This window comes from Apium graveolens, chromosome 2, assembly GCF_009905375.1.
Source record: "Apium graveolens cultivar Ventura chromosome 2, ASM990537v1, whole genome shotgun sequence".
Classification (NCBI taxonomy): domain Eukaryota; kingdom Viridiplantae; phylum Streptophyta; class Magnoliopsida; order Apiales; family Apiaceae; genus Apium; species Apium graveolens.
Window position 1 is genome coordinate 282,756,822 of NC_133648.1, and position 16,905 is coordinate 282,773,726.

The window sequence follows — 16,905 nt, forward strand, 5'->3', positions numbered from 1 at the left end:
ACATAGCTCACAGCCAAGAGCACATGTGAAAGGGTAAGGGACACAAGCTTACCCCAAACCTACACTAGAAAGAAGAAATCAAAGACCCTTGGGGATGCACAGGGTTCACACTATGCAAACTGGTGCTAAAGACACAGTCACTGCACTTTCTCAAAGTCAGGTTGATGTGGCTCCAATAAATGTGGAGTCACAGCCAAAATCTCTAATAATAGAAGCACCTAAAACACCAAATTCTCCCACACACTCTTTGGATGTTGACATGATAAACACATCACTTCCAAATTCTCCATCTTTAACTCTCATGGAGAAGCCAAAAATCCAAGCAAGTGAGCATCATATTCTAGATGATTTGTTGGCTCACTTTCCATTTCTTTCTGAGACTGTTGAGACATCTGTGCCAAAATTTTCATCAATCTGCACAGAGCCCACAATAGTCTCCACTCCAGACTCATTTATTTGTACTATCTCAATGGATATTGTTCATCTGTCGAGTAGTGATTGTATCCCGACGGATGTGCCTAACAGCAGTCATCCGTCGGTTAGCAAAATTACCACCCTGATGGATATTCCTTATCCGTCGAGTGTCTCTGCACAGCTTCAAGTTTCATCAGTTATTACAAGTGCAGAAGACTTAGTAGTAGTGCAATCACTCCTAGGACTGAGGGAAGGGAGTGAAATGAGTGAGAGTCTGGGTTGCTCCCAGAAAAAAGGAGAGGAAAAGAGTGAACCTATATAGTCCATTTCTTCAGGACTGGAAAAAGTGAGTGTGAGGAGTCCCACCTTAGATGGTTAAGGTGAGGGTGTGAGGGTGGGGAGCCAAGGTGAGACCTTGATGCAACAAAAGAGAGATCATAAGAGAAATGCGGGTACATGAGTGATAAGGATGGAAACCATTGCAAGTGAGTCAAGGAATGTCAATGATGCAGAAAGGGAAAGGCTATTTCAACAAGAATATCAAGCTGTTATAGATTCTATTTCCTTGGATGCTGAGATATTTACTCACCCTGTGACAGCTTACCAAACCCTAGCTGTACAGGGCAATGAGGAGGCTGAAAGATTGCTGAACTTGGTGCATACTACACAATCTTTACAGAGAGAAAATGATGCAATCACTGCTATGCCTTCCAACATTGACAGTGATTTTGAACTGGATGAAACTTCTTTTGGGGATGCTGGTGGGGATGATGAGGAAGATAGCATAAACATAGGGGGAGATGCAGATATTCCTGCCTGGATGCTAACAAAAGAATGCTCCTACTCACATCTCCAATCAACACTATTCAAGCTAATTCATGACACCCAAGCAGCCATTCAGGCATCTTCTAATGCCAGCACAAAGAAACTACTCACAGCACATCTTGAAGCACTCCAGCTACATAAAATTTAAGTCCTCCAACACAGTCAGAGTGTGAATGCAATCAAGCAAGAAATTTATAAAGTAAAACAGAATGTCATAGAAAGGTTGGATGCTAGACTTCCTGCTACCACCATGATTGAAATAGTTCAAAAACTAAGGAAGGAGGCTGATCTCAATAGGAAAGTTGAGGCCATGGACTCAAGATTATCTGCTGTAGAGAAGTCAATGGCCAAGATCCTTAACAATCAAGAAACTCAGTCTGCACTACTCCAGCAGTTGGTGGCTGCCCAACTCCCTCCCACACAACTTGATGATAACACAAAGAGGGAGAAAGGCTCAAGTGAGGGGGAGAAACAGCTCAACATTCAAGTTAGCAAAGTAATTGTGCCTACAATTGCTTGTACTAAGCCACCAATTAAAGACATCATTGATCTGATTAATAAAGCAGCAACCACATTGAGAGCAGCTGAAAAGAAGTAGTTGAGCCCAATCAACTGGGAGAAAATAAATGAGGATATCCAAAAGAGGTTTGGGCTAGCAAAGAAGCCAGAAAAATCAGCCATTCATCACTCTAAAGTCAGGCAAATCTCTGTGAATGATATGAGCATGAATAATCTGGAAAGAGGACAGCCATCCTGCATCAAATCTCCAAAGGTTGTGCTAAGTTTGAAGCCAAAGGTGAACTATCCTAAACCTTCTCTAAAGAACCCTTTGGATACAGTGTATGAGACACCAAAGCCTGATGAAAAGAAACTGTTGTCAAGATCTATTGCATTCTATAAGGATCTAGCTGATTCAGCATTGAAAAGAAGAATTGCTAAGGTTTTCAGGATTGGTAAGGAAATTTGTGTGGTGGCTGGACACCCTCAATTTGCTGAAGCAAAAAGAGAAGAAAATGCAAGATTGAAGCAAGAAAAGAAGCAAGCTGCTCTAGATGCTAAAAAGATTAAACAAAAGAAGGAGCAAGCTGTTATCTTGGCCAAGCTGCAAGCTGTGAAACCTACACAACAAATTCCTGAACAATCATCTGAAACCACTGAATCTGAGGAACTGCAAATGCAAGAAGAATCATAACAGAGAAAAAGTTTTAGATATAAACTTCATGCAAAGAGAAAAGTGGACTTTGATAAAAAGGATTTGGAAGATCAGTTTCCCAAAAAGTCTACATCTGCAACAACTCAAACATCCATGCCCTTTGTGGAACATGAAGAATTCAAGATAGATCCATCCAAGAATTTTCATGGTGAACCTATCATTCTAAAGGATGAGCCAATAGATTGGGATAGTCTACCAATACCTGAACTCAATCTACCTCACATCATGAAGCCAAAGAAGACAAAGATCAGAGCAGTCAAGAAAGTGAAGCCCTCAACTCTCAGATCCAAGTCCCTAACCAAAGCTCAAACCAATGTCAACAAGGGAGACATCATGTACATCTGTGACATCAAGGAATTCTCAGATCTAAACCTCTATCTAGATGAACTGGAAGAAGTTAGAGGGATTGATGCTTACAGAAATCTACCTGAAAGGTTAGTATTCAAGTACAAGGGAGGAAAAGAGATATAATGGCCACTTCACAGGATCCTTCAAGAAAGATAATATGTGATGATAAAGGTTTATTCATCATTTAAGAAGAACTTTGGATTCAATGTGACAGCTAGAAGACTGGTTCTAAAGAAGATTGAAGAACTGAGGAGTATTAGAGCCAAAGATGCACTCCCAAAGACTCTAACTATTCCTTACACTGGAAGTAGAGTGCATCTAAGGCCCTACTGGCTGATGGAATTCATGGATGATAAGGGAGTTAGAAGATTTTTCAGATTAGAAGACCAGTTGAGCATCTCTAGCAATGAGACTCTTTTGGAAATGTAAGGAATGCTAACTCTCTCGGAATCTGATGAACTGAAATTCCACAGACATCTCCAAAATCAGATAGAAGATAACAACAGAAAGTTTGGAAAGAGATCCAGATTATCAAGGAAATAGATCAATCTGCTCAGGCTAGAGGAGCACCTTGAAAACGACTGTGAGCAAATCTTTGTACATTTTGTTATTTGCAGCAATTTACAGTTTTATCTACTTTCATTTAAATTTGTATTCTTAGAGTGTTTTGTTATCATCAAGTTTCTCTTAATTTATGGCTACAATTCTAGTAGACATAAATTGGGGGAGATTGTTAAGAATATGTTGTGAACTTAATGATTTCATTAACAAAATACCTTAGTAGATTCAACTTAGTGAATTATGTAGCACTCGGCGGATAATCAAATATAGTCCCGACGGATGACTCAATATAGTCCCGACGGATGATGATTTGACATCCATTGAGTGAGTAGCTTATGTAATAATAAGTCATGTAGCACATTTCTGCAAACACCTTTGTATAGATTCTGTAGTAGCATATAAGTCATGTTGACTATAATTAGATATGCAGAATAGGTTGATTAATTGTAAATAGATGATGTCTTACAATTCTGCATAAATGAAATGAAGTCAAGTGCCAAATAGCTACTCGACGGATGATCAACAAAGCTACCCGACGGATGATCAACAAAGCTACCCGACGGATGATCAACAAGGCAACCCGACGGATGATCATGTACCCGACGAATGATCAATTCAAACATCTATTGACAGTGACAACACAGTCACATGCGTCGAGTGTATGCAAAAGGAATGTGGGAGCCTATTCAACTGGGTTTTTGAGAACAAAGAAGCATTACCATTTCCATGCTATTATGAAGATATTCAAAGATGCTGGAATAGAGTAGTGAAGCAACATAGTATTAGACTTGATAGGTTTTGTTTTATTATCTTGTCTTATTACTGTGTAATCTTGGTGATATATAAACCAAGAGTAGCAAATAGAACAACAACAAGACTAAGCAAGTATTTTCCTAGAGAAACAATTGTAAGCTGTATTCTGTAGCATTTCTCTGTAAGTTTAGTTGTTCTTATTTATAAGCAGCTGTGAGCTATTCAAGCTTCACAGGTTCCTCTCGATATATATATATATATATATATATATATATATATATATATATATATATATATATATATATATATATATATATATATATATATATATATATATGGTGGATACATTCAAATCCACCAGAAAGTTTTAAAGACTTGTATTTTTATTACGTTGTGTTTTGATTCATTTTAACTTATCATTCCCCATTTTGCAAATCAAAACACTCACATATATATTTTGAGTTAGAATATTTTAGAATTCAGAAAAAGTTTCAAGAATTCGATTCAACCCCCCTTCTGTAATTCTTGTTGTATTGTTAGGGACTAACACACGGACTCTCAACATATCCTCTATAGTCTAGATGGTCCTTTTATTCCGCCCATCTGTCTAGGGGTGATAAGCAGTACTCATATTCAGTCTAGAGTCTATGAATTCTTGAAAACTCCTCCAAAATCTGGAGTTAAACCTTGGATCCCTGTCTGACACTATGGAAACGGGAACTCCGTGCCTCACTAAAATTTCCTTGAGATAAATATCCACTAGCTTGTCCATTGTGTATCTCTCGTTGATTGGGAGGAAATGCACGGACTTAGTCATTCTATCTATAATGACCCAAATGGCATCATGATTTGTTTTAGTTCTAGGTAAGCCTGTCACAAAATCCAGAATGACCCAAAGTCCACTCGGTCGCTGATGTTCAGTTTTCACTATCTGACAGGTCAAGCACCTACTAACCCACTCTGCTACATCTCTTTTCATGTTAGGCCACCAATAATATTCTTTTAGATCACGGTACATCTTTGTTGTTACCTTGTAAAGATATAATTATTTAAGGGGGTTTGATTCAATTACAATAAATTAAAATCAGGATGTAAGATCAATAACAGTTGATTAATTCTGATATAAACTATTACAAAACTCTCTCAAGAAATTCTGATGTTCTTGAGAGCTTCTAGGTTACAATGATTCTCGTGTAAAAACTAATCAACAATGATTACCTATTATGTGTTTATATAATACACAGTTGCTCTATCAATTACAAGATATGTCAAAAAGATATTTATCATGTTTCTATACATATCTCAATTAAGAGTTACGTTCCTATAAATCAGGAGCCGACAACTAAACATCTCTTCAATTACCGGGACTGTATAAATCCGTAGATCCTGATTTATTCTTTAATCTCGACAACCAGTCATATCCTGATGATTGTCTTCATCCTGACGCCATATCCTGATGCCATGCAAATCTTGACTGATGGCAGATCTTGATGCCTTGTATTTTCCAAGCAAATCCTGATATTTATTTACAGCATTATCATGCCCTCACAATTATGGTACTTTGATTGTCACGGTAAATAGGAATTTTTGAATAAGACAATCCATAGTTCAAAAGTCGATTTCTCATCCAAGGAATTCGAGCACAACAGCTTCCTACAGCAATATACTCAGCTTTAGTTGTAGAAGTTGAAATAGATTTATGTTTCTTGCTTTACCATGTAACAAGTCTTCCATCTAAATACTGATATCCACATGAAGTACTTTTTCTGTCAATTTTGTATTCTGCAAAATCAGCATCTGAAAAACCTATCAGATTAAAATCGGATTCTCTTGTATATCACAAACCAAGAGATTGAGTTCCTTTCAAATATCTTAGAATTCTTTTGACAACAACTAAATGAGGTTCTCTAGGATTTACCTGAAATATTGCACACAAACAAGTTGCATACATAATATTTGGCCTACTTGTAGTTAGATATAATAAAGAACCAATCATACCTCTGAAAGCAGTTATATCAATCTCATTACCTTGATTAAAATCCAGTTTTAAAGCTATAACCATGGGAGTTGTTGCTGTTGTACTTTCTTGTATATTAAACCTAGGTAACAAGTTCTTTGTATATTTAGACTGACTGATAAAAATACCATCATCAGTCTATTTAACTTGCAATCCCGTAAAATAACTCAATTCTCTCATCATGCTAATTTGATACCTTGACTTCAAAAGATCAGAAAGTTTCTTGCACAATTTGTTGTTAACCCAAATATTATGTCATCAACATAGATTTGTACCAAAAGCAAATCTTTACCCTTATAATATTAAATAAGGTTTTATCATTTATACCTCTTTTTAAACCACTTTCAATCATAAATTTGGCAAGTGTTTCATACCAGGCTCTTGGTGCTTGTTTGAGTCCATAAAGTGCTTTGTCAAGTCTGTAAACATGATTAGGAAATTTTGGATCAATGAATCCTGGTGGTTGCTAAACATACACTTCTTTTTCCAGTTCTCCATTTAGGAAAGCACTCTTGACATCCATCTGAAATACTTTGACTTTCTTATAAGCAGCATAAGCTAAAAAGATTCTTATAGCTTCTAGTCTTGCCATATGAGCAAATGTTTCATTATAGTCAATGCCTTCTTGTTGAGAATATCCCTTTCCAACAAATCTAGTTTTGTTCCTGATGAGGGTGCCATCTGAATCTGTCTTGTTCCTAAAAACCCATTTTATACTAAATACTGACTTATTCTTTGGTCTAGATACAAGTTTCCAAACTTCATTTATTACAAATTCATTCAAATCTTCTTGCATAGCTAGAATCCCTTCAGTATCTTTGAGTGCATCTTCTACTTTCTTTGGCTCCTCCTTAGAAAGAAAATTATGATACAAACATTTATACTTAGTTGCACTCCTAGTTTGGACACCAGCATTAGGATCTCCAATTATGAGATTAGGAGTATGAAATTTTTTTATTTAATTACTCTTGGAAGTTCAGTCCTACTTCCCGATGCTCCCCCTGAATTTGATGCATCATTGAAGTCATTATCATATAAAGCCTCCCCTATGTCATTGCTCTCAATTCCTGACTATGTACAGCTTCCATTTTTAGAATGTTCACCAAATTGATCATGATGTTCATTTGAATGATCTCCTCCTGATGAACTACCATTTGTTGAATTTGTATGACTTAGATTATTCCCATTTGACTCAGTATTTCCTGACCCATCATGTTCTCTTGATGTATCATCATGATCTGATTTACTAGATGTGTGACTAGTTGAGTGTTGATGTTGCTCCCCCTCAACATTTGCATTCTCAACAACTAATTCTAGATCAAGATCATCATTGTCAGGATTTGACATGTCATCAATATTTGTTGGATCATCAGGATTTGAGTAAATCTCTGATTTTGCCTTCTAATTTGTAAACACCAGTTTTTCATGTCTTTTTCAAAACCAGGAATTTTCTTGTCATTAAAAGATACATGAATAGATTCAAAAATAGTTCTTTTTCTCAGATTGAAAACTTTGTAAGCTTTAGAGGATGGATATCCAACAAAAATACCCTCATCTTCTTTTCTGTGAAATTTTCAAAGCATCCCAGGATGTGTCCTTAGTACAAAGAATTTACATCCAAAGATATGAAGATTTTTCAATCTTGGTTTCTTTTATTTGATCATTTGGATAAAGAGTTAATCCATGCCTGTTTATGAGAGTAAAAACTGTGTATAATAGGAAGTATTGTTCGCACTAAAACACATGCGAAAATACAAGAAAGCGCACGCAATCACAAGTAGTATAAGATATAAGTCAAGTTCGTTACCACGGGGATTTGTTTAGGTTAAGTTCAGATTAGGCACTTATACAACAATGTATGATTATTGTTCACAGCTAAGACAAGTAACAAGTTTGAGTGGATTAACTACTTAATAGATTATACTAGCAACTTAACTAAGAGATTAAAAGTGAATTACTTATATGAGAATACAACATGGGATTATAACTTCATTAAATACTTCATCCAAAGTTTATGTCTTTATCAATAGCATGCGATGGTGATAATGACTAATCAGATAACACGAGATTAGTATACGTTATTTTTCGATATACATATACCCTACTACTAAGCATCCACAATCTAGATAGAAGGTAAGTAGACACCAATTATGCTTAGACCCTATATGTCTATAGAATTTGAAAACATAACGGTTGAAGAGCAAGTTATCTATTGTGATTATATAGGGTGTGTAAGATGGTTAAAATTACAATACGAATTATGCATGTCAATTTATACATAAACCTATGCTAGCATGGCAAGTTCTAAACCTCTATATTCACTTTCGCTTCAATAGAGATTAACAAACAATCTTAGATGTTAGCTATGCATCAAAGACGAATAAGCACAACCAAACTAGGAAACCATAAATCACCACACACTAAAGATTCAGAACAATCAACTATTGAAATCCATAATTAAATCCGCTAGAACCCCATGACAATGATTAGTTCATAATCGAACGCATCGTCACCATGGGTTCTAATGAAAACATGATAATAATTAAGTTCAGAAAACTACGAGATAATATAGAAGTACTAAGGTTTAGAATGAAACAAAAACAAGCATCCAAAGTATCGACTAAATCAAAGATTACACAAGAATAATCTAGGTCTTCTTCTCCATAGCTGTCTTGTGCTCTCTAGGTCTTTGTTATGCTCTCTTTGGCTTCCTTATTGTTACAAACATCTTTTTATCTTTATATATAGGCTCTTGGATCATCTGGACGCTTCAATTCTTCAAATTAGAATAGAATCAAGATTCTGGAAAAGACAACAGGCGTGGCCGCCCCGCTTTCAGCGCGGGTGCGCTGCCTTTCTGCCAAACTGGCGCGGCCGCCCCGTCTTGAGCACGGGCGTGCTGAGGTTCTGCTGAATTTCTGATTTTTGTTGTTTTGCGCTCCTTTCTTCGTGCGATCTCCCAAAACTCCATTCCTGACCTCTTATTAGCATAAAATCATTGAAAAACTCCATTCCTCCTCCTAACTAGTGCCCTGCAATAAAATTACACAAAACACATCAAAAAGACCACATACTTGAGTCCAAAACATCCAATTTAAGCCAAAATGAAGCATTCCAAGTGGATATAAATTCCATTTATCACACCCCCCAAACTTAAATCGGTGCTTGTCCTCAAGTATAAACAGACTCAACACTAAAAAAACAAAACAAATTCATGAATGCAACTACATGAAAATGCAATGATCCCCTCAGAATAACTATAACCAATCAATAAGCAATGTTTCTAAGAATGCAATTATTCGAAACAGAGTTCAACTAAATCCCGCAATTCAACTCACAAGTCAGAATCGTGCGTGTGTGCAATGCTTAGCAAATATACCCCCAACATTAGATCAATAATCATATCCTATTCTTTTACCAAAACAATCACAAGTTTATAAATAGAATAACCGTTAAACACATAATGGCTCACAACACTTCAATTTTACTAGAGTTATACAAGGATCATGCTATTATAGTGAACACATAAACACAAATGCTTATTTGACCGTGCAATGAATGAGGTCCCAAAAGACTTATACAATAATACCCATGTAGCGAGCGTTAGGTTAACGGATCCCAGACTTTAAAAACCTTAGGTCGCTAGGCACAAAATCCCTTAGAGCTTAATAGCTCGAGTATTAAAGAGCTCACTCTTGGTCAATTATGCATAACATAGAACAACACATATATTTTTTTCTTTTCTTTTTTTTTTCTTTTTTTTCTTTGATTTCGGAATGAGTGCATTTTGCTCCATCTCATTCAACCCTAGACTACTCATAAAAATATGAGCCAGCTACTAGCCATTTGACGCCTAGCCTTATTCGCAATAAGCAATGATATCCAAGTTTTTCTCCGGTTAAAAAAAATAGTGTTACTTCGTCATTACGGGAATATCACATATTCTAAGTATAACCAAGTGATTAAATCTCAACAAGCAAACAAGTATGATCATGATCTAGTTCGAAAGTAACCTATTAGACTTGTGAATGAATTTTGTTTTTGGGCATGCAATTCAATTCATTAGGACTTAAACATCCCTCTATTCAACGTCATTACACTCAAATTAAAATCAACAAATCAATCAGAAACAGCTCATCCTAAGAGATCATGTATATGCATGCAAATGTAACTACATGGAACATAATATGACAAAATATTCAAAAAAAACAACCCAAATAACAAATCAAGCAAACATATGAATGAAACTACAAATAAACTATAAATAAACATGCAGTATGAATCTATATGGATGTGCACAAACTACTAATCCTTACATTATCACCCCCAAACTTAAAATTTTCAATGTCCTCATTGAAAGTAATAATAAGGATACAAGGTATAACTAGTTAGCGGGAGGATCACCCTCTTCGGGTGGAGGATCAAGTGGCCAATCAACCTCGACACCAGTGTCTCAGAAAATAGTACCGAGGGCATGTGTCAAATCTTCAGCAAAACGTCCGTGGATGTCATGCATGGCCTCAATACGCCGAATCAATCTTCTATACTACGCATCACCAAGACCAAACCTATCAACTGTCTATGGTGCACGAGAGGGACCCTCCGTTAGCACGGGAGGAACCGGCCGGTCACCCTTTAGATTATCATAGATATATTCCAACCCCTTGTCAGGGGGTGTACCTAAAAATGCATAACTCAAATGATCTGGCAGCGGTTTGAGCCCAAGTGTGGGAGCTTTTTCAATAGACGGGTCGAGACGCTCCTGAGAAATTTTCAGCTCTGCTAACCCAAGAGAATCGAATACTATATCCAACTCTTCGATGAAGGTGCATTCAAAACCTGCAGTTTCTCTGCTCCTTCTTCATCTTCAATAACTGATTCCCTTATTAGGGATCTCTCCAAGGTATCTGACTTTGGAAACTGCTCAAGCTCTGGATTCATGATAGAGTCGACCCGCTCTACTTTAAAGCACTCCTCTTTATCTGTGGGTAACATTATTACCTTGAACACATTAAAAGTGACCTTCCGATCTTGAACCTTCATCGTAAGCTCTCCTTTTTGCACATCGATCATAGTTCGGCCTATAGCCAAGAATGGTCTTCACAAGATGATGGGAATCTTCTCATCTTACTTGAAATCCAGAATTATAAAATCAACAGGGAAGATGAGTTTGTCCACCTTGACCAAGACATCCTCCACTATACCTCGTGGATAAGTGATGGTCCGATCGGCCAACTGTAAGGACATTTTTTTCGGTTTTGGCTCAGGCAAACCAAGTTTCTTGAAGACAGATAAGGGCATCAGATTGATACTAGCTCCCAAGTCACATAAACACTTGTCAAAAGATAAGTTTCCAATAGTACAAGGTATCGTGAAGCTTACTGGATCTTTAAGTTTAGGAAGAAGTTTATGTTGCAACACAACACTCCACTCTTTCGTTAGAGCAACGATTTCCAACTCCTCAAGTTTAAGCTTCTGAGATAGAATACCCTTCATGAACTTAACATAGCTCGACATCTGTTCTAGAGCTTCCGCAAAAAGTATGTTAATGGGAAACTTCTTGAAAACCTCCAAAAACTTGGCAAACTACTTGTCGATCTTCTGCTTCTGAAGCCTTTTAGGATATGGAGGTGGAGGATAGACTTGTTTGTCTCCTGTATTCTGCTCAGGAGTAGTGTTTTTAGCATAATTTTTCTTCATTTCCTCTTCGCCATCCACTATACCATATTTGACCTGTAGCAACACAAAAAAAGTGTTAAAATGGCCAAAAAGTGTTACCTAAAGCAAAAAAACGGGCTATGGTTACATTTTTTGAAAATTTGGTGGTGTTAGATTTGCCCCTGCTACAATAGGTATCTACGGTTACACTTTTTGAAATTTTGGTAACACCTCTCAATGTGTTACAATAGAGTACCCATAGTTACATTTTCTATTTCTATGGTAACAAGTTGAAGGTGTAACCACAGGTCTAATGCAACACACCTTACCCTTTAGTAATACCAAAAATATGTTGAAATAGACTCTTTTGTAACACCATATTCACTATTGTAACACTCAATTTTAATCGTTTGGTAACATTTTTATATCTTATTGTAACATTTTTTTTAACACTCTGGTATTTTTTTTAGGTAAATGAGGTCTAAGCCTCGTAAAATATATAAAAGAGAAAGAACTTACACGAGTCACTTCTCAAAATTTCTCTTAGAACAGGCTCTAAGAAAAACAAAGAGAAAAAACCAAAAACAAAATTAAATTACATCAAAAATCAAACCTAACTTAAAATAAGAAAGGCAAAGCTAAAAGACTTAACCAAAAAGCCCATTAGAAATTAATATAAACACTAATTCATTTATTTTTGTCATTGCACTTCACAACGACAAATTAATATAAACAGGTTTAGCATAAAGTCCCATTCCAGCAACGTAGAATGGCACCTCACGGCATAGAGTGGCACCAGTCCCACGGAAAAAACCCTTTAGACCATCTTGCTGCCAAGTACCAACAATAGCCTCTCCTACATTGTCAAATATGCCAGCCTGTAACTGTTGTTTCAGAACCTCACACGGTATCCGCACTGTTGTCCCCTTGACAGTACTACAAAATGATGCTGCAGATTGAACCTGAATAGGATACCAAACATATATAGATCTATAAGCATATCTTATCATTTGAACATGCTAAAATTAATGTGAAAATAAATACAAAATACAGACCCTAATGTGACCCTAATGAAATTATATGCATTGGCATTGTTCCCTTGTATAACCAGGACTGTTTTGAAAACATAGCAAGTCAACAAATTTGATTGTACTTGTACGCATGTACTACAAAGTCAAGGATCTTAATATAATACGAAAAGTGTTTTCAGTGTACAACACCATGTAAGAATTACTTGTATGTCATGAAGTGTTGGAGCAAATATTATCAACACGAGTTTACTTGCTTCAAATATCCCAGTTCGCAGTCCATGGCTGTAAATATCAAACAAAAACAATAATTTAAAAAGGATAAAAAATGGAACTGAAATAATCAAATAGATATGCTTTGGATAGCAAGAGATGATATAAATCACCATGAAAATTGATCAAGAACTGCTGGTAAGGAGCCTCTATATAATCCCTGGATTATAATTTCCATAACAACACCGATTCGCTCCAAAATAATTTCCATTTCTTCGATTTTTAATAAGTTGATACTAGGTAATCTCGATTCCAACATACAACCAATCTCCAAACTCCGTAATACGTAACATTCGAGTCCATGATCATTGAAAGACAATACAACAAACACATAACACGCAATAAAAACTATAATATAAATGATGGTCATTCTCATTATGGCCGGTATATGATGATGTATTCAATATGGTAAATGAGTTTGATGTATTTGTCATTTCATATGAAAAACGAGAAGGGAATAGAGTAGCTCATCTCGTGTCAACATGGGATATGCTGGATAGTACAGAACTTATATGCATGAATGTGTTTCCCCAGGATGTTTTGTCTCTGCAGACCTTAATTTGAAATAAAATGGCAATAATTTATGACTTAGAATAAAAAGAAAAAGAATACGAGCAGGAAGCAATGTGAAGCACAAGAGTATCTAAGATCACTATTTTTCATGTTAACAGCAACAACATCCATGGTATTTTAAAGTTTTAAATATTCAGTAAATCTGTTAGGAATTTGTTAATCAGATAATAGTATAAACTTTAAACTTAGTAGTCGCACATTTTATATTCTATACAATACTAATTTCGTAATTACTAAATAGATATCTTTGGAAGTACACAGATCAGAAGCAACCAGCAATAACTTCATAGTTCATAAAGTGATAAAACAAACCTTGAAGGCTGGAGCCAACCTCAGCGGTCACAGATTTTGTAGTTCCAGCTATTTGATCAAGAGTAGCAGAAGCCAACGGGTGAAAACATATATGATCCACCACACCAAGCCGAGGATGACTCCCCTGGTGCAGGCCAAGGTCAATAGTAACATTTAAAGCATAATAAGATTCAACAATAGAGCAAATCATGAAACAAATAAAATTTTAGAACATCAAATATTTTCATCTGAGACACTGTGTTGGTTTTGACCTCCTTCTGTTCTTCCTGTTCTCGCCCCAGTTATTAGGTGAGACAAGGCTCTCAACAAAAGTTATCCCAACTTCAAAATTGTATGGCAATTCAATAACTCTCATATACCTGCACACTAGACCCTCCTTTGCACCAGAAACCCTTCTTTTTGCACCAGAAACCAGCAATAAGGGCTTATAAAATCCCATCCCTACTAAGTTATCAATCGATGGCACAAAACAAGAATGACCATCAACAGAAATGAGTAATTTGACTGCAAGATCTGATCGTGCCATCTTCCTGCATCACCCACAACTCAGATATAATATTAAACACATTAATGTTTATCTTACAAAGGCACCCCTCATGTCTCCCAAGTCTCCAAAATCTACATCTTGAATCAAAAATCCCATTAGGCACGCCAATATCCAGAATACCTTGTTAGTTATATTATATGTTATGATATGCAATGAATGATTATCATTATTAGCATCTAACCAATAGATAGACCCTGCAACTAAAATTCCTGCAGCATGCTGATCATTATTTGTAAAATCAGACGCTACAAATCCAACACCCGTCCATTGCTTTATTTTAATCGTATAGATATGAACAATTGCATCATTTTCCTCATATTTATAAACTATAGCAACAACTGCATAATCATCATAACTAGAATCATACCCAAATCCAAAGAGATTACAAGTATTTTTATTCGATCGATGTCGACAAGGAAGAAGAGGTAACAAGTTAAACTCTAGAGTTATAGGATTAAGCAAGAACATACATTTTCGATAATCTTCAACTAATATGCGCCTTTTCCATAATATAAAGTGAGGGAGCACTCTTAAGATAGGTAGATATATTAGAGGCTATGTTGATTGATTCCGGCCTCTCACAAACCATCACAAGAACCCCATACATTTAAAATTTTACCTTTTTAATGACCTGATTAATAAAACCGTGTTGTGCCGTATATATTTTTCCACTTTATCTTTATCAAAGATTGAAAATGAAAAGTAATTACATTAACTGGTTACACTTGCCATTAAGCAAAAAAGCAAGTTCAACAAATTTAGAAGCTGATTTCTCAAGTTAGTACGCGGAACTGAATATTAATTCCTCAAGTTAGTAACAAAATCAAAATATCTATATCTCAAGATAGTTAACGAAACTAAAAACTAGCTTCTCAAGTTAATAAACGAAATTAAAAGCTAATTCCTCAAGTTCGTAAGCAGAACTAAATATTGATTCTTCGAAAAAGTTAGTAAATGAAACAAAACAAAATATCTATCCTTGGATTAGTAAAACCAGACCTTGTCAGTAATAACTCCAGAAAGTAAGGCATTAGCATAAGTCAAAAGTACAACATCAATCCGCCTAACATCCATCCTCCAACAAGCATCATAAACCGTAGTCCCCTCTGGAATCGTAAGAGCCTTCAATAATCTCAGCTTCTTCACGGTCTTCTCACTACCAAGACAAAAACACCAAAACAATTCATAACAATCAAAACTCTATCCACTAATTAAACTAATAACTAATTCAATTATACTAAATTAAAACACAATAATCAAAATTAAATAAACGTATATACAAATACAAACAATATTAAATAGAATAAAAATAAAACAAACTGACGTGGAGTGAACAGCAGAAAGAGGCTTCCAGAAGCTTCCATTACTGGAGGTGGCGGCAGTGCTATTCTCCGATTGAGTAGCCAGTTATTTAGGGTTACATTTTTTGTACAACTGTTGAATTGAACAAAAAGAAAGCCCCAAATTGCACACTCCAACTGTTGAACTCATTAGAGAAAACTCCAATTTCTATAAATCCTAATTACTAGAACCCTAATTAAAATCCCCGAGACATTAGAATTAAAATATTTGAGAGCATTTTTTTGACTGCAGCATTTTTGCAGAAGTAAGAGTGTCTGGTTGAGTGTATATTTTATTATGCAAAATAAAATGAGCGGGTCTTGGGCAGCTTAAAATTTAGTTAAAATTTTGCCAAAACATTAGTCATATGGTAACACTAACTAAAATAACAATACTAACACTATATTTTGTGTTACAATATCAGTGTCATAATGTCTATGGTAATATTTCTTATCCTCTGCTGCAACGCAAAAATAAAATGTTATCTCATATCAAATTTTAGTGTTCTAAGGCAACATTTTTGATTGTACACCAAAAAAAGTGTTGGTATAGGTCAAATATGGTGTAGTGATCCTTTTTCACAACTAAATAAGCAATTTTTTCACTTTCTGAAATTGGCAAGGGCGCGGGCGCGATTGATATGGGCGCGGGTGCGCCTGCATTCTAGATTTGTTTTTCAAAATCTTCATCTTGATGATTTTGAGGGTATGCGACCTTTCCAGACCTCAAGGTGATTGCATTAATCCTTTCTTTTACTTCCCTCTTGCCTGGATTAGCTTCTGTGTCACTAGGAAGAGTTCATTGAGGTCGACTGAACAGTGCATTGGAAATTTTCCCTATTTGGTTCTCCAGAGTCTTGATTGAAACCACTTGGCTTTTACACATAAGCCTCAACTCCTCCAATTCAGATTTTTCATTAACAGATGGACCTGGATCTCTATCAGATTGTTGTTGCATTCCCTGTGGCTAAAAATGATGTATTGGTGCAAACTGTTGCTGGGAAACCAGGAGGATTGAATTGTTTATTTCCAAACTGCTGGTA

At 35.9% G+C, this 16,905-nt stretch overlaps 1 protein-coding gene across 9 annotated transcripts; it reads right to left on the bottom strand.

Annotated features, from left to right (window-relative positions):
- Positions 1-12,413: 12,413 nt before the first annotated feature.
- On the bottom strand, positions 12,414-16,133 carry LOC141708559 (S-adenosylmethionine carrier 1, chloroplastic/mitochondrial-like). 9 transcript variants are annotated; one of them, XM_074512241.1, is made up of 6 exons: positions 15,847-16,133; positions 15,522-15,678; positions 13,976-14,505; positions 13,204-13,644; positions 13,024-13,102; positions 12,414-12,751 (listed from the first exon to the last, which is right to left on the bottom strand). In XM_074512241.1, the coding sequence occupies exons 4-6, from the start codon at positions 13,464-13,466 to the stop codon at positions 12,500-12,502; spliced, it is 594 nt and encodes a 197-aa protein (XP_074368342.1). In that variant the 5' UTR covers positions 13,467-13,644; positions 13,976-14,505; positions 15,522-15,678; positions 15,847-16,133; the 3' UTR covers positions 12,414-12,499. The 9 variants fall into 9 exon arrangements, 3 of the variants coding, with proteins under 3 accessions (XP_074368342.1, XP_074368343.1, XP_074368341.1); XM_074512242.1 differs by having other exon boundaries at positions 13,976-14,593; XM_074512240.1 differs by having other exon boundaries at positions 13,976-14,099; positions 14,335-15,678.
- Between the last annotated feature and the right edge of the window lie 772 nt (positions 16,134-16,905).